Below are 21,432 nucleotides of genomic sequence, written 5' to 3' on the forward strand. Positions count from 1 at the left end.
TTTGCTAATTTCTAAGAACAATGATTCCTATGAATTTATACATTTAACTCTCTAAGTTTTTCTAATTAGGATTAATACATTCTCCTTTGTTTTTCCTCCTAACAAAAGTGATGGAGAACAACTTTATATATAGATTTGAAACTCTTATGGACCAGATCCAAAATCCGCAACCCAACATGATTCACGAGCTGCTGAGCCAAGCCACAATTTAGTCTACTAAGTCACACCCGAGCCAACAAAGTGGACCTTCACTACCAACCTCCGCCATGGAAAAAGCACCAATGCTAAAATTTCCGTTGTAACACGTCATCATTTTTCAATACAAAAATATAAGAAAGAAACAATCATTTGAATTTAAAATATCCCGATGCAACACCGTCATTTTTTTAAGTTCAAATTTATAAAAAAGAATCAAATAACGAGCGAGATCCAATGAAGACCTATTAGAAAACGTTGAGTATTGATAGTCATTAAACAAAAAAGTCTCAAAATTTCAATTGATGTAAAATATAATTAAATATAAAAAGTAATGTGGTCAAATATTTAAGTATAGTCAATAAAATATGTTAAGTTGCCAAAATCATATTTAAACACAACATGGAAGAACTGATAGTGAGGTCATCTTTCACCCAGTTGACTACAAAAGTATTAAGAAGAATAAAATAAAGATACAAATACAATTTATCACCACGTATAGCTGTACATGTTGATTATGTTGCAAGGATGAACAACATCCACATGAATCATATGCTAAACCTATGATCACCTACACTAATGAAAGGTCATTTTGCATAACATAAACCTAAAAATCCTAGTGCACCGTCACTTTCTTTCCTCCCAAATGTGGGAATGTTACATCTCTACACAAGGGTGGCTACAATACAAAACATGCAGAGCACATCTATTAATGTGTCAATAAATGGTATTCACCATTCACACTATACTCTACTTGTACTGATACAGATTAAATGCTTCCACAACACCACTACTACTCAAGTCTTTCAAAGATTTATGTTACAGAAGCAGCCAAAATGCTCATTGTTTTTTCCCTGATGACCTTTTCTTCACTGAGGGGAGTTTCCATTTGATCTGCATCAACCATTTTCATTGGTTACTGATAAGCTTATAAAATGTATTCAATTTGTTTCAAGAACAAGCAAACAAAAAATAGGAATTGGAATTATGCAGAGGATGAATTATTTACCAGTGGCTCATCATCGGGAAGCTCGGCAAATCTGGCACTGTCAGGACTTGTTTGATCATTAGGCGGTGTTTGCACTTCTTCTCTACTAGGACTACTTCCTCCGTCACTCTCATTCCAGTTGCCTTCAGGATCTGATTCTTCTTCATTAACATTTTCTCTCGAAGCTCCTCTTGATTCATCGACCTCTCTTTCATTTGAACTACTTTCTTCATCATTTTGAGCTCCTTGTGGGTAACCCTCTCTATCGCCAGAAATTCTCTCAGTGTAATCCTGCTTCTCTTCATTGGATTCTTTCTTATTACTCAAGCTCTTCTTTTTCTGAGGTCTCTTTCCACGGGAACCTGATTTTACTTTCTTGTTAATTTTCTTCTTCTTGGCTATGATAACACCAGACTCTTCATCTTGTTCTCCTTCAAAACCACCTAAAACAAAAAATAGAACAAAATTGAAGGGGAAAAAGTAGAACAAAACAAACTAATGAAGTAGAAATTATACATCATAATGAGGAACCACAAAAAAGGTCACTATAACCAATCATAACTGGTGAAATGCAAGGCATAATATTCACATTTCAAAAGCAAATTGGCATAGGTTAAACCATTTCAAGAAAGCAATACTTCTCGATAACCATGATCTATACTAATGAGAAGATTGACATCATACCTAAGTCTACCTATATATTATATTTGATATCAAAATCACAAGTGAAATATATGTCCCACTTTGCTGCATAATAATTAAAAGATTTTGGTAACTTCCAACTTCCAAGCTCCTCTCTTCTTAATCATTAACACTTGTTTTCAATAATTAGCTACTTTGAAATATAAACATTACTGTATTGATCAAAGTTTTTATATGGGTATTGAGAATAAGAGATGAGCATTTGTCAAACATTACGGTGGTGGAAGGTTTACTTGCATGACCGGGCTCTACCCTAATGGGACTAAAGCTGTTTTTATCCGGAAGGAGCACTGTGACATAGACGTCCCAGTCAATCATCTGGGAGCTTTCTCAATTCCACTACATTGACATAGCTTATAGATTGCTAAATCAAATGACATTGCTGTCATCATTTGAGGGAACTTGGATCATGGGCGATATTTGAATTATGACACACAAATGATCTGCTTATCTGAATGGATATGAATATTTTCTGTATGTCTGCAAGACAACAATGTTCCTGCAAACACATATGTCTAAGTTTTGTCTCCGCAAGTCCATCAAAAAAATTATGAAACTACACAAATAAACATGCATGCCTCGGTTAATAGTAAGCATGCTTGTAGTAGATATCCAAAGATTGATGCAGAAACGGTATTATAGGTAGGACCTATATTACGGAATCAAACAATTAGCAAGCCTTGAGACATAAACCTGTTATGGGATGATTAGAGCAGTATTTAAGTTTTATCTCAGTTTTTTTTTATTTCACAATAAAATTTAACTAAAGCTTAGTAGTCTTAAAGTCATATAAAGGGGGAATCCAAAAAAGTAAAAATCGCCATCCTTTCCATGCAAAAATAGATAAGAATTTTTTCTCTTAAGGACGAGCTTATTCATCTAAACTAGAAATAAGTAATTGAAACCATAAAAATCAACTACAAGTTCTATGCAGACTTGGAAGCATTAATCGGGTGCAAAGATTGCAGGATGCACACAATATTATCACATGCAATCAATCAAAGTGTAAATAATACTCCCTTTGTCCCAAATTATAAGTCATTTTGCCAAAAATATTTGTCCCAAATTAGAAGTCACTTTACCATTCCAATGCAACATTAATGACTTTTTTCCCAACATACGCTTTATCATTTATTACTATTTCTTTTTACAATTCTTTAAATTTCTCTTTCATCTATAATAATGAAGGGCAATATTGTAAAATCATGCATAATTTGTCTTTCCCATACAACAATCATTATGTTTCTTAATTTGAGTAAAAGGTGCAAAACGTCTTATAATTAAGAACGGAGGGAGTAATTGATATATGTATCAGATTCAAATATCTCTTAAGTTACATTACCTGAGTAGGTCTCAGGTTCAGATATTGTCGTCTCTTCAGGGTTTGATAGCTGAGAACTCTCATTAACACCTTCATGGAAATTAGTTTTTGATGCTTTTTTTGGTCCATGCTTTGCATACTTGCTAGGAGATTGTTTACCATTTACCCTAAAAATCAAATGATAGAATACAAGTTATAATATAATGATAGAACATTGAACAAACGAATGTACAAAAGAATCTCATTTTTTCTACTAACATTTTTGTTGTCTTTTTATTCGCTGAACCACTTGAACTTCTCTCTTTCTTCCCAGTAGAACTATAAACAATCAAGAAAATCAACATAGAAAAGGAAGAAAGCAACTCAGAGTGGTTAAAAGATCATGGCCAGTGAAGCTAATAGAAATAAAATTCAAGTAGTAAATAAAGCAGATGAACATGCATTCAACTTTTCCAAGCATATGAAACTACCCTACAACTGATTCACAAATAGAATACTTACACATCATTTAAAGGTGTAGTTTTTGAGGGCTTTAGCTTCTGGAAAATTATAATATAAAAAAGGAGTCAAACTTCAATGATAATTAATATCTTTTAGTGGAGATGGGAAAAACAGAACAGTTAAACTGCTACAGAGAAAGATGTCTGAGAAAATCAGACCTTAGTAGATTTGTGGCCCTCATTGATAAGCTCCCAACGTTCCTTTTCCATACAGAGTTTTTCTATTTCTCCATCATCATATAATATCTTTGACACAACATGGCAGAGTAACATTGTGTCAGAATTGTATCACTTAGATGGCAGAATAACTTTAGAACTAGAGAGTGAGCTTACCACATGCTTCCTCTTTGAAGAATCATAAGAGTGAACGGTTCCTTCGTAAAATCTACAGAACATCAATATACCATAATGAGAACTTGAATTATAAATCCTAGAAAAACAATAGAACTGAGGGCTTCAGAAATTTGCCTCTAGCATTTAAATGTTGAATAAGGCTAGAAAATGACTAATAATTAAGCCAGTACCAGTCAGAAATTAAAATTGGTTAAGGAAGAAGATGCAGCATGAAGAACTTAAGAGAAATGCAAACTAAAAGATGTGAAGTCAAAACAAACTACTAGAAATGCAGTGGAAAAACAGGCAGTTAAAATCCCAGTAATTCTACCAGCCAAAAACAAGCAGGTGAAGTTCAAACAAGCAACAAAAACTGTCTTTAGTAAATCCAGTAAAAAAAATTCCGAAATCACTGAAAAAAACATTATTTTTATTGTTTTCCTTTATATAAAGTTAGTGGAATCCATGTACTGTTTTACTTCTAAAGCGGATCTCTCTTTATGATAAACACTTACGTTTTATCCAAAGGCCACCAAACTTTAATTCTGCAGCCGACCAGATCTCCAGCATCACTTTGATCTTTCTTTGTTGTACACTACAGAAAAAAGAAAGAATAAGTCAAGCTACGGATACTATCCAAGAGACTTTCTAGAACATATACATTATAACATGCATAGAGGCGATACTGACATGAAAACAACAAAGAATTAACTGCAAAAGCAAAAGGGAGTTACCTTAGCCAATCCTCCAATACTATTTATTTTCCGCTTTTTAGTAGAGACTACAGACGTTTTGAAATTTTCACTTTCCGTCTTATTAGTTGTCTTTAATTTACCAGGACTCTGCAACAGATGCAGAAAATAAGCCGAAGTCTACAACATTTGTTAAAGTTCACTGTAAGATCCTAACATTAGAATATATCAGTTTAGACAGTGAGACTCCACCTTTATGCCATGTTCTTCAGATTTGTCAGATTCATCAATACGATAACTCTTGGAGGCCTTAATTGTTGGTTCTGACGAGGGCTCTTTGTCTTTGATCAATTTTCTCTGCATACTTTTGCTACCTGTATCGGGATTAATTACTGCATCTAACAGTAATTTCACTCCAGAAGGAACTTCCTCTGAAACTTTTTGAGAAGCTTTTGAAGAACTACCCGATCGTGATTTTCTATGGGTAATGGAAGACCGCCTTCGTTTAGGCACTGGAACAAGTGTTTCTTCTCCCAGTTTCCGTTTTTTTAATGTTTCAAACTCGAGATCTTTCTGCGCCTTCTTACTCAGAGAAATTTCATGACCATTACTTGATTCGAAATTATTAGATGGCCCCAAGTTATCTAAATTAATTTCTCTGACCATATTTAAGATATCAAAATCTTCAGCTTTTTCCATTTCAGCTGTCGTGGTTTTATCCTTTTTCACCTTCTTCCCCTTGGTTCCCTGAGATCTTATCTTCTTTACTATTTTTCCAAGGGGCATTTCATTTCTGTCTTTTTCATCTTCCTTTAAAGCATGATCTTCAGCTGATTGAGATGGGACCTGATACAGGAGAAACATTACCACATGATTCAAGATAAAAGATTCACTAGAAGTTACTATTGATATTTACCATTTCTAATTGAATTGATTCAAAGTAAGCCAAAACGCTTTCATCCCCCAACCAGGTTTTCACCTCCCTTGCCTGCCATATATAAAATAAAAGGCATTAATTATTTTATAGTTAACATAATCCAGTATCATAAAAGTGCTAAAAATCTCTCAAATATAACTACAAATCCATCTCAGCTCCATGTTCTGTAAACTTAATTGAAAAAACCCTAATAACATTTTATCAAACATTAAGAATATGCTATCACCATTTAATCACAAGGAAGGGTCTTCCTGTAACTAGATTATACAAGTTTGCCTATGAGTTCTTTACCATCAGTTTAATCAATTAAAAATATCAGAGTAACAACAAAATCTACAACTTGAAACATGGACATTCAAAATGGCTTAATGGATTAAATACTAATGTCACTTAGGGACATTCAAAATGGCTTACTGGATTAAATACTAATGTCATTAAAAGTGATGCAATCACGACAATGCAACAAATCAACCTCATTTAATAATAAATATCATCAAGTAGCAATTATTTGTAAGTCGTTTTGTCTAGCATGTGAAGAACATTTGACAATTTAGCATACCAGAAGAAAACTACAATTTGACAAGAGGGGAGGAGATACCATAAGATCATTTTCCTTCTCCTGTGCTTTGTATAGTATGGGAGGTAAAGACACTGAATGAGACAATCCTTGCATATAAACATCTTTCTGTACTAGGCGCTTGATGATTGCTAATCCAAGGTCACATATGGCATGAGAATTCTGGTCATTCAATGATCACAAACGTAAGATTACAGTCTCTCATCACCTTTAAATTTGCATTTTTTAATGTCAAAAAAAAATTCCCCAACCTTTGACTTTGATGGATCAACTGCATCTTCCGAGTGTTTAATACTCTGGAAGATAGAAGTAATGGCAGCTAGAATTTCTTTCTCGTTGTCAGAAGTTACTTTTGAGTTGACATCTTCATCTCGTTGCACTAGCATTGATAGTATCAAGTACAACTGCCTGCAAAGTCAAGAGGATAGAATAGGAATTTTGTAAGAATGAACATTTTAAACATAAACATTTTAAAAGCTCACTAGCAAAAGTAAAATCTATAGATTTTCAGTCCAAGATGCATTCCACATTCATGTTAAAAAAACATAATCTGCCTAGTATAAAAAATAATAAAATAGATGAATTTAGGTGTTTCAACCAAAACAAAAACCAATGCGTACAGACCCTAACTGCATTGGAGCAGGGCCGGGCAAATGCTCTACTCATTTAATATGGGACCCTTCCAAGAAAAGATCTTTAGTTACTGCACATATTTTTTGGAATTCTAAGTTATCAATTATTCAAAACTAAGACTGTACATAAGTTTCCATAAACTGGATGTCAGGAACACAGTCAAACCATTTTGTGAAAAAATCAGCAAGTGGCATGCTATATCTTTCAAATATACATACAAACATGGATAAGGCATTAAATGTATTACTACAAAAGACTCCTTCCACTTAAAGAGATCCTATATAAGTAAAAATGTAAAATAATACCTATATATAGTATTGTATGCTTCAGCATCTTTGCATTCATCAATATTGGGGCAAGATAGGTTACCAAGTGCATGAACTAGGTAGGGAAGAATGTACTCAGGGTAAGTGATCAAGGAATTTGCATCTGATTTCCCTGAAAGCTGTCCTGCCCTTTCTTGGTGATGCATGTGAATGATATCAGTTAAGTTCTGCTTATCCTACATTAACAAACACAATTCATCAACAATGACACAATTGATGTAAGAACTAGGAAATTTTCAACTGCAAAAGGATTAAACCAATCAAAATATTACCTCTGCAAACTCATCTGGGTTGGTTCTGAATATGTTGAGTATAAAGGCACATGCATATTTGGCTTCCAAAAGACGGTCTTTTATATATTGATGAACTTTGCATAAGAAAATCTTCTTAGCTTGAGGGAAGCCAATCTATTAGACCAAATATAAGACAAGAGAAGTAGTTATTTCTACACTGGAACGAAAACATCAACAAATCAATTTCACCCTATACACATAACTTGTTTACCTAATAGAACCTTGGGGGTACAAGAATCCAATGGGCATACTCTCCACTTTCTACCCTGATCTACACACTACAATGCAAGTAACATTGTTCCTAAGATTATTAGGCGTGTCATTTTTTCATGGTTACACTCAAAACAGTAAGAAACCATATCTGGTGCCTATCAAAAGTGTTGTCGTGAGCTACCCTTTGACCCAAAAAGGATACAAGTGTAATTACTTATTGGCTTACTGCCCTTTGCCCAGATATTTCTTTGTTTACAGGGGTAGTACATTCAGTGAAGAGGGGTTATATTTCACCAACCCTATCTCAAGGGTCGAATTCAACAAGAGAAGAGGATGATGTTTTATGTTTCATTTGTCTCTACAAAACCACTTTTGATCCCACAGTCGACCTTCTACTTGAAAAACCAAAAGATATATTAGGAGGAAGATGGATGTCCCTGAGCCTAAACCTCCTTTACATTGCAAGATGAAACTGGATTTCATATGGATAGTGAAGAACAGAATATTCCTAGTCATTGGAAAATGAACTAGAGAGTGCACAATTCAGCCCTTATACCCTGTTGTAAGCTTCTCTTTTTTTAAACCATGTAGTAAGCTTCTTATCTATTAAGAAATTTTTACCATTCCATAGTCTTCTTTATAAGCCTATAAGCCATTATCATCCATACCACCCTCTTTGACTTTGAGGCTTTACAACACTAACAAAACTGAAACCTCTTCCCACAAGGTGGGGTCGGCTACATAGACTAAATGATGTCATAATGCTTTATCATGTATTAAGTTTGAAGTTAGATCGTATACTTATTATATCTTCATAATAGTTAGGTTCCCAGGTCTCCTTCTATCTCTAAGTATTTAACTACCCTCTATTTAGTCAACCTTCTTAACTGGTGCTTCTCGGGTCTTCTCAATATCCTTGAGGCTTTGTCTAATATAAAGAGGAAGCAAACCACTATATGGAGATGGAGATATAAAAAAAATATAAGCCTAGAAGCCACAAGCGGGAAAAAATAGTAATGATAAGAGATGATACTAAGGAGAAATTTGTGTTGTAGTTTGGATAAGGAGTTTGAGACTTTAGCATTAGTGATTAGAAATATTTTTTTATTTGAGTTTTACCATTCTAGGGCGGGCATTTTTATTTTCCAATATAAGCGTGTCTTTGAATTTAGGCCAAAACCAACTAATCTCAAAATCTAGTTCAAAGGGTGAGGATAGCTTCAGCCTTATAAGGACTATTTTGTTCACATCACAAGTCACTAGTCAATATAGAAACCCCAAGCGTATTATACAACTCTTCAAAGAAACGGGTACAATAACATACAAACCAGAAAATACCCTGAAGAATCTAAATTTGAGACTAATGAATTAAGAAAGATATCCAATAGACAGTTCAATGTCTTCTGGGAAGACTTATTTATATATGCCACACACAATTGAACATAACATTTAACCCCCAGAGGTTGGACGGTTGGTGAAAGCTTGAGACGTAAGAGTGCTTCATTCGAGGTCTCAAGTTCGAATCCCGCTAGGTGCAAACAATTTTTGTGATGGGTCAGTCCATAGGGAGTATTGCTTTGGCTTCAATTGGGCTCCTCTGTTAGTGGACGGTGGAATTGGTCCTCGGATTAGTCGGTCCTAGGTCCGGGCACCGAGTTCTCGAAAAAAATTGAAAATTGAACACAACATTTTGTAAGCACGATTACCCAATTCATGCATAACCCAAGAGAAGTTTACGTGCAAGCAGGACACCAAGTATTACAATACCTCAATACCAGGAAAAAGCATTTTATTTAAGAGAAATGGAGGTGAGGTACTTGAGGGAGGCATACACCAATGTTAGATTATGCTCTGTCGATGTTACAAATTGATAGGAAATCAATCACTGGGTATTGCATTTTTTCTAGGGAATTCTTGTAACTTAGAGTTGTAAACAAACAGCAGAATGTCATAGCACAGATCTAATGCAGAGGGAGAACTCAAAGTGATTGCTCATCAAGATCTGCACAAACGCCTTTGATGAAAGATAACCGTGAAGATTTGAAGATCAGGTGGGACGACCTGCATGAACTACTTTAATCCTCCAACACATTTCAGAATATTTTACCCAAGGAGGAGGGAAAAAACTAAATAATGTGTGGTAGGAAATACTTTGTAACAGAATATGATAAAGCAGAGTTATCAATTGACGGGAAAATAAAAAATGAATGGAAATAGGTGAAAAAGTTATTTTATTAATATAAAACGGTTAAAGCTGAAGACAAGAGGGTTCCAGAGCTAGAAGTTCCTCAGCAGAGAAAACAATTCTCCAACTGCCTGACCGAAAGGTAAGAATGCAAATGACTGGATCCACCTTTCCTTCCCCCTATCCCATCTTATTAGGGGAATATTCAAATTAACAGGAAAGCTGTCACTCTACTATTTTCTCTCTTCTTTCTGTCATACACTCTCCAAACCTTGGGCCTAGCAAGGTTCACCCCCATAACACATCTCACTTGGATTGGGCTTAGGTAGCATTCTTCTATCAGATTATATTTCTAGAATTAGAGTGACTTAACTGTACTCTCTATTCTGCAAAGAAATCCCTCAAATCACAGGCCGTACATGTACATATCCAAGTTCTAACCCATAAATGCATCACCAAATTATGAACAATATTTCATATTTCTAAATAGCTGAAATTTCTTAATAATGTGATGAACAAATTTAAAAAATGCTCAAGAAATTAAAGTAAATAGAAGGGGGACCTACCGCTGATGTCCTCAAAGTTAAGTGAAAAATATCAGCAGGAATCTTATGATCCCAAAGCCTTGCCAAACGAAGAACTGCCTTTGCAGAAGCAAGCCTCAGATGGGCCTTATCGACTGAACTGCAAGAGGGCATAAATGAGTAAATAATATTTGAACCCACAAAACCAATTTGAAATTATCTGGAGAAAGAGTGACAATTTTCAGATAGAAATGAATTACAAAAATATAGTTTGTAAAGCTATTATACCTTGACTTTATGTCCTTTGATATTTCACCATAAGAAAGTATGTTTCGTAGGATATCCAAGAGACCATCAATACCATGACGAACAAGAGCACCTTTGACCGGCAAGTAGCTTTTTACTATAGTTTTGATACCATATATCTGCAGCAAAGAAAGAAAGAAAAAAGAGATACGAAGAGAGCAGCTAGCTTACAATCATTATCCAATAAGTTAATATTTGTATCAAATTACAGATTGCAGACACTTTCTAAAGTACAAAAAATTAGAATAGATTATCTTTCTACCTACCTTCAACACACAGATATCACTTTTATCATCCCAAGAAGCTTTTGTGTGATCATCTTTCTGAAACCACAAAACAAGCATTTAAATAGAAATTGAATACTTCGACACTTATCCCATAAAGAATAACTAATTCTAAGGTATTAAAAGGCTTACACTATCACTTTTCAGAATCTTGTTTATTATAAATTCTTCAATTTCACTCTCTCTAGTTTCAAATACAGGCATTGCAGTTTGTGCTATACAACCCAAAGACTGCAAAACTGTGGGAAGATGTGTTTTCTCCTCCAGCATATCTACAAGCCTCTGCGTATAAGGTGAAAACAATCAGAATTGAACATTCTAGCGCATATTATAATATATGGAAAATTACACTTGTTTCACTAGATATAAGGGCTAATTACAACCTTCTTGTTTGGAAAATTACACTTACCTCCCTCATCATATGCATTGTTCTTACGATTTGATACGCTTACTTTTTTAAAGAAACTACACTACCTCCCCTACTTATATGTACCAACCACATGTAAAGTCCCCTTAAAGATATAATAAAGCAAGAGAGGTCGGTGTGAGTTTTAAAACAAGAAAGGTGCAACTGTAAATAGCAGTAAGCTTGGGATGCCAATAAAACTATCCATATAAGAAATCAGGTGAAACCTTGTATAGAACAGAGAGAGACTTGAGGCCATCGTCCTTTGTTATTGCAGCTAGAGCATGCACAGCATACTTTGCCTGTCTCCGACTGCCTTCTAAACATAGTCTTTCTAACATAAGGTCTACAGAACTGCATGACAAAAGGAAATAATAAGAATACTACCAAAGGAAATGAAATTAAGAGAGCTCATGAGTTTGACAGTAGCACCTTGATGTAACTGATAGTTGTTCTCTAATAGTACCACCAGCCTTTGCTAAAATAGTTAAAATACCCTCTCTGATCATATCATTATTATTATTATCCTTGAGTAACTTCACCAGTTCCTTCTCGCTACCGTGAAAAAAGTGCGGACAGAAACGAGCAATTATCTGCACATTTTCATGAGTAAACTGGAAGTTAGAAAAGGTGATTACAATACTTTTAAACCCGGTGTCCAAAATGACTGAAAATATCCATGGTTTCATATCTAAATCACAGAGGCATATGAAATAAATGGAAAAGGCACTGCAAAAATACAATAACTCAATTCATGAGTGTTTAAGATATTGATAAACCATTATCAGACCTTTTCTCCGAAGAGATTAACATTACTATGAATAAGGTCCATGACATGGTATCAGTTTCTCTTTTACTAAAAGTGGTATTTTTTCCGCCCTCACTCTCAAGTTAATTTAATTTAAATCACAGTAATGGTGTGACTGTTAATACACCTAAAATGACAGAAATTGTTCAAGAATCATGCCAGAGAATGCATAATACAAATGCTTGAGAACCAACGGCAGTAGGTTAATACACCTGAAATGACATGATCTTACCACTAACATATTCATGCAAGATTTCATGCGCCGATCATTCTCTGCAGATTTATATCTGATGATTTCTGAAAGAACAGCTGTTGCATGCTCCTTGTTGAATAGAAAATAGGAGCACTTGACATATAAGGTATTTAGAAATTCATTGAGCTGATGTTTCTCACCCAGTATTTTAATCAAATCATCCTGCAAATAAAAAGTAAAAAATAACCAACATCAGTAAATAACAATCTGTAAATTACAGTTTCTTTCATTCCTTCAGAAAAAAAAACATAGTAGGTCAGTCTAAATTACAATAAGATTGCACAATTTGTAGGTTCAAATACTACTCTCCTGATAGGCACCAAGGGTTAAATAATTGGACGAATTACCATTTTAACATCTCTAATTAATCTCATTTGTGCCTTTAAAATACAGTCATGTAAGTAACAGGAAAGCAGGTCCAGAGGTGTGAATGAAGATTTTGGAAACTGTTAGAATCAAATCTACATTTATTGTATAGATCAGTACTTAGCTGTACACTGTTTCAGATTATATTACCTTGTAAATACGAGTTTGATGAAAGCTAGTATTCGGATCAACAAGATTCGTCAAAATTTTCCAGATAGTAGTGTCATTTAATTGATCAAGAATCTGGAAACTCTCCTCCACCTCTGTTGGGTTAGCAAATGAACGGGACATTACTCGAAAACAAAACGCGATCTTCTTTTGAACCTCCGGATTTTCTTTATCCTGCATTTCAAAGAGATCAATACCTTTTCCAAATCAAATTCCCTTTGAATGCTCTGCTTTTAAGGTCACATACCTGACTATTCTGCCTCAGAGCTAGATACTTCTGCAGCTCCTCTTGTAGCCTGCCATCAAAGTGGTATCATGAAAACTGCCAATTTGATACAGCAGAAAGATTATCAGAAATCACATAAGTCAACCAAGCTTACCTTTGTCTTTGCTCAAGTATCTTTTCAAGAGCCTTGACCTCCACTTCATCTAATCCAGAGAAAATATCAACCCAGTGTTTAACCATATCATTGATAGAAAACTCTGATGGAAACAGCGACCCGCACAGAATAGATTCAATTGTATCTGATCTGGAGAATGAAGCAAACAAAAAGAAACTCAATACTTAGAACATCTATATTCCTAGAAAAACAAGAAACTGAAAACAAACCACACTGGAAAAGAAAGAAGCAAACTCAGTTAACATTCTACCTGAAACATACAACATCTTTCTTGTGGGAAGCGTCAACTTTGTGTCTAAACCAATTGTTTCATGTAAATTTTAAAAGGTTTTACATGGAGTGTCAACTACAGAACTAAGCCCTATTTTTATCTCGTGGTTCGGGACCGGTTATATTGACAGGGATTCAAGGGAAAAAATGAAAAATAAGAAACTAAACTAATTAAATATAAACTTCATCCTTGAAAATGTAGGAAGTTCTGATTAGTTGTTCGGTTGCTTAAACTGTTTGAACTACTCCATTCTCTCATTATTCTTTAAATAAAAATTGAGATTTCAAATTTTATGCAGTCAGTTTAAAAAATTTGCACTACACACAAATCTTGTGCTGATAACTTATTTAATGAGTTTGACTATGTTAACAGCTACATGCGATGTTAAACCCGTGTTGCAAATTTCCAGCATATCATCTATGCAGGTGCCAAAAGTAAACTATACTAAAAATGCATTCAATGAAATTCAAAAGGTATTCATAAGGAACAATATATATATATATATATATATATATATACATACATATACATATATACATACATATACATATGTATGTATATATATATATATATATATATATATATATATATATATATATATATATTACACCTCGCATAAATAAATAGAAAAACCCCTCAGTTTAAAAGATGCGAAGATAATATATAACTATGTGTGTTGTTGAAGGAGTCTGAGACTAAAAATCCTCTATTTTCTCAACAAATCTGAGGATGAATAAAGTACATACTTCATTCCACAGTTATTGTTTGCTGGTCATAGAAGCAATTTCTTGTACAAATGTGTTCCATTTATAAGTATTAAGAAAGGTTGGTTCATATTTAATGGTCATAAAGCAAAAAGGTTTATGCCTCCATTGTGCTCAAATATTATATGAAAAAACATAAAATCAATGTGCAAAAATAATGACTATGGTGCAAATATGGTCAAATATATAGCCGTACTATGGGGCAGAAGTATTTCACCTGAAATCTTTGTCGTAGAAACATCTAAGGATCTTCCCTGGAATCCAGTCATATCCACTGGGGTTAACGGTATCAGAGCTTTTCTCACAAAAAACTCTGTATATCTCAGCCAATCTCTCCATGGTATACTTTTTAACAAGTTGCTGGAAATGTAAAGCAAAACATGGCTTTGAGATTGAAACAGAATCGTCGGAAATAAGAGAGAACGTAGAAAAACAGAATTGTCGGAAATAAGAGAGAACATAGAAAAACAATATCGCCAATTAGAAGAATACATACAGATTTGTCATGAAGCCGTTCTGCAACAAGATTCACAGCTCCAAGAGGAACTGCATTTAGGGTGTGACATGCTACATCACAGATAACAGCCACCACTTGTTTTCGAAATTTTTCATCAAAATCCAGAAGCCGGTCACAAAGGGAGGCTAAAAAGATTTGCGGAAATAAATTAGTACATATAGATTGTAACACATTCAATAAAAGAAGCTGGGACTGAATACAATTTACATAATTAATGGACTCACAGATTATTTGAGGAGCTTCAGGCCTATGAGGATTTGACAGAAGAAAGCTCTTTACATGGTCAAGAACAGACATGCGAACCCCAAAATCTCTATCGGTCAACCTCTTTAAAAACTCTGAAAGTATTGGCTGAAATGCCTCAGCAGTGGAAATTCCAGGAAGAGAAATGATATCTCCAACCATGTTCACGGCTTTCAGACGGGTTTCCAACTGGTCGGTCTGTAAATTTCCAAATTCCAAATGAAAATCCATGCATCAAATTTGAATTACAGTCAAGTGTACAATTTTGCTTAAACTCGTAAACTAAATTTGATGAAGGTTTAATGATTAAAAAACCATAGTGAATTTTTTAGATGAGGATTGTCCCCACTTATAAACACATGTTCAAGCCATATCTCATCCAATGTGGGACTCATAACACACTCCACTCACGTCCAGACTAGACATCTCGGGCATGACCCGAGTGGCCCGATAGCAATTACCTAATTGCAGGTGGCCCACAGATTTTGGATAGGCTCTGATATCATGTTAAATGGACTTGGAAAACCGATAAATCAGTAACTACCTGTAGCTCCCCAGTGACATAAGGGAGAATTCCACATAGGATCTGAGGAGCACAGCAACAGATATCATATAATACTTCATGGTACTGAATTTGACTGTTCACTGGCTTGCTTTCTCCTGACATTGATTTTAGAAAAAATTGTTTAATGCTAGGTTCAAGTGTTCCTATGCATTGCTGTATGACATTCTGGGAAAGCTTCCTTGCGGCTGCAGTAACATCCTGCAATTAAAATGTATCAGCAAAATGTATGTTCTTATATATGATTAGAGATGACATAAGGATGAGATTCATCATCCAAGAGCATAAGCCATCTCCCGATTATAGGATAAAAGCAAAAGAAAAAGTACTTACTCTTTTTTCACGACCTAAAGTGGACAGTAGAATAGATAAAAGAGTCTCATGAATATCCTCACTCTCCTCTAAGAGAACAGCCATAATATTTTGCATGGATGATAGAACACTTTCTGGATGATCATCTCTGAGCATGAAACAAAATGTACAAGCATCACTCATTAATACTAAAAGGATCTTTATTAAAGAAAAGGAGCATAAAAAATTTGTCATTCAAGAAGTACTACTAAGGATTATTTCCCATAAACTGGTACTGCACAGATGCATTACTCAATACAAATAATTGATAACTCAATTAGATAATACAAATCAGTGGTAAATAATGAGCAAATCGCTCAAGATAAGTCAATGAATGAAGAAGCACTCAACTTAACTACACAAAAACTTGTGTTATACATAACAAGGTTTTGGTTACAATAATATGTCAAGCATCACACATACAATACCCCAAATGTATTGTTTTAAAATAACAAAAGGACAAGATAGGCAGGACAAAGAGCAACGAAACTAGAGCGTAGTTTTACTGTTTCAGAATCACAGAACTTCCCTCGCCATTCCAAAAAGATCACATTCCAATTATACAAATACGTATAGTTTTCAATTTTCTAATTATCTTTATTTTACTTTTACATAGTTTCATCATGACCAGCAAAAGGAACACAAATTTAAGAACCAAGTAAACCAACAAAATATCAAACTTGCAACCGTGGAAGCAAAAAGAAGAATATTTAAGGCGAACAATATATAACTCTTGAACATGAGCACACAAATACAATTAACAAAGCAAAAGATTTATGATAAACTAACCTGGCAACAGCAAAAAAAGTACTGAACATCTCATTAACCAGATCATCACATTCAAGATCCAACATTACAACACACGATCTATATTTTGCAAGAATCTCCAACATAGCAACTTCCTGGCCAAAGGATGGACCACTTATATCACTCAGACCACTAAAAGTGCTCACAATCAATTGAAAGATGTCCTGCAAATTGAGCTAACAAAGATTAGGATTCCCACTTAAATTTCTCTTTATGTATGCCTGATAGTAAAAGGATAATCAACATTTTAAGTTAAAATAACGACATAATTTGTATTATCAGATAACCAAGGTAAATGGAAGGCACCTTTAAAACATCATCACTGTAAGGAGCTTCAGGTGCAGTGATCCGAGTTATCTCACAAACACATGTTGCTACTAGAAGTTTTACATCGCCATCTTGGTGCTTTAGCAATTCTGGATTAACAATTGAATTTAAAAAGGGCTTCATTGACTCTAATACTGAAGCTGAAGGTGATTGATCCATGTCAGTAAGGCATGCTGCCGCTTGCTGCAGATCAAGAAACAGTTGGTGTGGGGGATGTTAGCAATTTCTAATCAAAATTCAACTCAACACATGAAATGAAAAATTATATACTGCACGATGGTAACATAAGTAAAAATGAAATACTTTCTAGTATTATAAACCATAATACCATTATACCACACATTTGGACTCAAGTATTAGATGCTTATAAACTGATTTTAATTGTAAAGTGTAAACTGGTTTTAATTGTAAACATCTGTCACAAAACTATGACAGTGTGTCCATATGACTAACTTAACCAGTAATATCTAAACTTTAAAAGAAAGCCTAAATGCCAAATATTGTTTCTCAATCTTCTCTCTTCATCCTTCTAGTGGCTTAATTGACATTAATCTAGATCAATGAAACTAAACTATTATAGTACTAGTTACAACAGATCTGGTTATAGACATACAGCACATTTATTGAGCCACGACTCAGCCATGCAATCCCTTAAAGGATACTTCAATTTTTCCAAGAAAATAAACATAACACAAAGGACCAAGAGATGGGAAATCCTTTGCAAATGAAAAGATGAATTATCACCACATGCGTAGTATCAAATTGTGCTGAGACTTCAGAAAATATGCTTGGTAGGTGCAACAATATATCTCTCAACAAATAAGCTTACCAATGATTCCGCAAGTGTGATCCCACATCTTTCTATGTCCGTTGTTTTAGAATAAAAATATCTCATAATCTATCTCATTAAATCATAACCCAACTCTAGTAAAAAGCACTTTCAATCTCAACTTCATTTCAAAATTGAAAATGGTACATTCATCCAGATATCCAGATATGTGCACTCTCCCTAGCAGATGTTAATGTCAGTCAACAAACTCCCGGGCTCATTAACATAACTAATTCACTTACCCGTTGAAAATTAGACAATAAGACACAAACAAGTGATCAGAACTCGCAACAACTAATTTCATCATTTTCCCTTCTGGTTCCACTTTTTTCTTTCCCTCCATTATTTCTCATTCAAATTTAAATACTCAACAGCTTCACACACTTTCGACTCAGTTTTCTCAGCACCCAAAACATGTACAGCTTATGAAAAGTTAATTACAACACCGAACAATACCAACTTCGCACAAAACAAAAACCCTAAATTGTAGCACCTTTCAAGCCCATTAACTTAAAAAATTAACTTGACTTTAAAATGTTCCACAGGCTTGCTTCAAATTAACCAAAGTCTCATATCAAACAAACTAAATCTGACAATTCAACTCCTAAATAGCAAAACACCCAAACCCTCAATCAGAATTCAGAAACCACCCACAATTATTTAGCACAAAAATTGAAACCAATCTACACATTAAAGCTCAATTCAATTTCCCAAGTGACAAATCAGCTAAAGTAAAACGTATGTATTAGGTAAACTGAAAAAACGGACGTAATACTAATAACTAACCCGAAAACAAAAATTCGAAATCTAGCATAATTAAAGCTCGCAATTATGAAACTAATTGAGAAACAAAGCAACGAGAAATTCAATTCAACAAAAAAAAAGTGCGCACCTTCAAGAGTTCGATGAGAAGGTCCTTTGAAGAAGGAAGAATGTCGAGTTTGGATCCCAGCTCCTTGAGCTGAAGGTGAGGTTTCGGAGCCATGGCAGAAGAAAACGACGTCGTCTAAAGATGCGCGTGCAGCTTCATGAGACGAAACGCTTGAAAGAGAAGAAGGGAGTGAAGAGGGGAAGAAGTGGAGGAGAAGAATTGAAAGAGGGGTTTTGTTGCTGGTTGTGCTTGCGTGTGTGTCGTGACGTGAAGTAGAGAGAGAGAGAGAGAGAGAGAGAGGGTTACGATTTTCGAACAATGAAAATAAACGCTCTCGGAAACCAAATCTATGCGAAGTTTCACGCGCTGACTTTTTTATGTACTAGACCATTTTGTTCGCACTTTTTTCTTCTATGCATAACAAAAAAGTTACTACTAATAGTACAATAATTGAAAAAATTTGAAAAAAAAAAACATCTCTCTTATCCACTTATCAATTTGCAAATGCTAATTAAAGGTAAAATTATATTTTCTCTTCTCAAATGTTTTTAAAATATTCATTTAAAAAAATTTGAAGTGTATCTTTTGAAATTTATAAATGTGAGACAAATTTAAAAATTTGGAGTGAGTCTTCAAATTGTTTTTTTATTATATTTTTAATTTTATTTAGTCGGATCTCCATATTTTAAAATCTATGGAATATTTATAATGTTTTGAAAATTTTATTTTTTGTCATTTTCTCTAATTTTGTCATCTCATTAAAATGAGGATATTTTTTTCCAAAATTTTCTTTTTACAACTAAACTACCATAATTAAACTATTTTGTTGGAAATGTTTCTACTTTATCTCACTTTACACACCCTTTTAATTGGTTTTTCCTCCTATTGATTAAAATCTAACTATTTCATTCCAACTTTTTCTTCTTTTTTCTCCTTTTTCAATGTTTTTGCATATCATTTGTTTGAAACAAATCCCCCCAAAGGAAGCAAATTGGTTTTTCTGTTAAATAACGTGTTCTTCATTCTCTCTCTTCATTCATCGTCTCTTCCTTCTTTCATGCTTGTTGTTTTTTGCTTTTGAAATATTTAAGGTGTTGAATCTCCCTTCCGCTTCTTCTTCCTGCTTCTACTAATTCATTTTCATCATCGTCTCATTCCTCTTTCACATATTGTCATCTATTTTTTCTGAGTTTATTGTTATGGTTTGTTCCAAAGCTTATGTTTTAATGTATTTTTGTTTGTGTTTGCAGATATCTTGCTTTTCATTATCTTTTTGTTCATTAGTTATTATGTTTTTGATTTTGATACTATGAAGGTGAACTTAATGGTACAACATAAAGAGTTTTATTTGTTTTCGAGGTTATAGATTTAGAGTTACTTTGTATGTTTTGTTATGGTTGTATTTGTTTTGATGTCTCTGACCATATTTATGCTATTTTGAAGGTATGAATGAATATGTTTTCAAGACATTCGCTTATAAAAGTTGGAATATTGCTCAATGTGTTGCAGGTTTGATTTTTTTTTAGATTTTGTTGTTTCGTAATTAACATTATCTTTGCGTCCATGTTTGTGTATGTATTTATGGAGTACCTATATTATTTGACTCGCTATCGCAGGAATTGTAAAATGGCAAGGTCGTTTGAGATGATCACCGACACTTGTGACCGGAAAGAGCTATGGAAATTCGTCGTTAAAGTTCATCATAAATGGACGTCATAACAAACAACAAGAAGCACTTGGAACTCATATATGTTGATGTAGATGTAAGTCTTGGTTTTCATTTTGCTACTGGCTCTGTAATAGTTATAATGCTTTTGGAATCAGGTCATGTTGAACTGATTTATGTGATGTATTTGTAGGGGATTAATATTCATGTTGTAATACCTTCGACGTTGAAGTCAAGTTTTGATTCAGTTTTAGCCATAAACAAAACATATATTGTTACAAACTTTCTCCCTCAATCAAATGATCTGATGTTCAAAACTTTCGAACATAAATGTATCATCAAATTTATTGGTGGAACATTTGTGTCTGATATTAACAAACATGAAATCCCTGAGAAAAAAATCAAATTTCAAACCTTTTAATGACATTATCTCTGGAAAATGGAAGAAAAACTTATTAATATGTTATATGTTATTAATACGAACTAATATCAAGTAATTAAACATGTATATTAATTTCATGTATTGTATCTAACACCATCTTCATTTTAGATGTTATTGGCATGGTTGAGGAAATCGGTTATACCCAGATGAATACTATCAGCACGAAACAACAAGTCAACCTAATTTTAAAAGACTTGTGGTAATGTTTTGCCTCATGTTGTTAAGTTTTTCAAGTTAGTTACAAATTTATATGTTATATATTATGAAATATTGTTCAATGGAAACAATTATATGAATAACACTTTTAATTTTACATTATGGGAGTCATATGCCGTGAAACTCATTAACTACATTCAACATAACAAGGATCG

The 21,432-nt window shown here is 34.0% G+C and overlaps 1 protein-coding gene across 1 annotated transcript; it reads right to left on the reverse strand.

The window, feature by feature from the left end:
- Window positions 1-633: 633 nt before the first annotated feature.
- On the reverse strand, window positions 634-19,315 carry LOC127076376 (sister chromatid cohesion protein PDS5 homolog A). Its single transcript, XM_051018011.1, has 33 exons — window positions 18,975-19,315; window positions 17,233-17,436; window positions 16,909-17,090; window positions 16,102-16,228; window positions 15,751-15,969; window positions 15,188-15,404; window positions 14,943-15,088; window positions 14,664-14,806; window positions 13,391-13,540; window positions 13,258-13,306; window positions 12,993-13,184; window positions 12,456-12,638; window positions 11,848-12,008; window positions 11,643-11,769; window positions 11,142-11,291; window positions 10,992-11,048; window positions 10,708-10,844; window positions 10,462-10,579; window positions 7,477-7,611; window positions 7,184-7,380; window positions 6,497-6,653; window positions 6,267-6,407; window positions 5,648-5,719; window positions 4,984-5,577; window positions 4,774-4,881; window positions 4,555-4,634; window positions 4,040-4,091; window positions 3,866-3,952; window positions 3,708-3,745; window positions 3,465-3,524; window positions 3,228-3,373; window positions 1,205-1,626; window positions 634-1,089 (listed from the first exon to the last, which is right to left on the reverse strand). The coding sequence occupies exons 1-33, from the start codon at window positions 19,065-19,067 to the stop codon at window positions 1,036-1,038; spliced, it is 4,998 nt and encodes a 1,665-aa protein (XP_050873968.1). The 5' UTR covers window positions 19,068-19,315; the 3' UTR covers window positions 634-1,035.
- Between the last annotated feature and the right edge of the window lie 2,117 nt (window positions 19,316-21,432).

This window comes from Lathyrus oleraceus, chromosome 1 (genome assembly GCF_024323335.1).
Source record: "Lathyrus oleraceus cultivar Zhongwan6 chromosome 1, CAAS_Psat_ZW6_1.0, whole genome shotgun sequence".
Taxonomy (NCBI): Eukaryota; Viridiplantae; Streptophyta; class Magnoliopsida; order Fabales; family Fabaceae; genus Lathyrus; species Lathyrus oleraceus.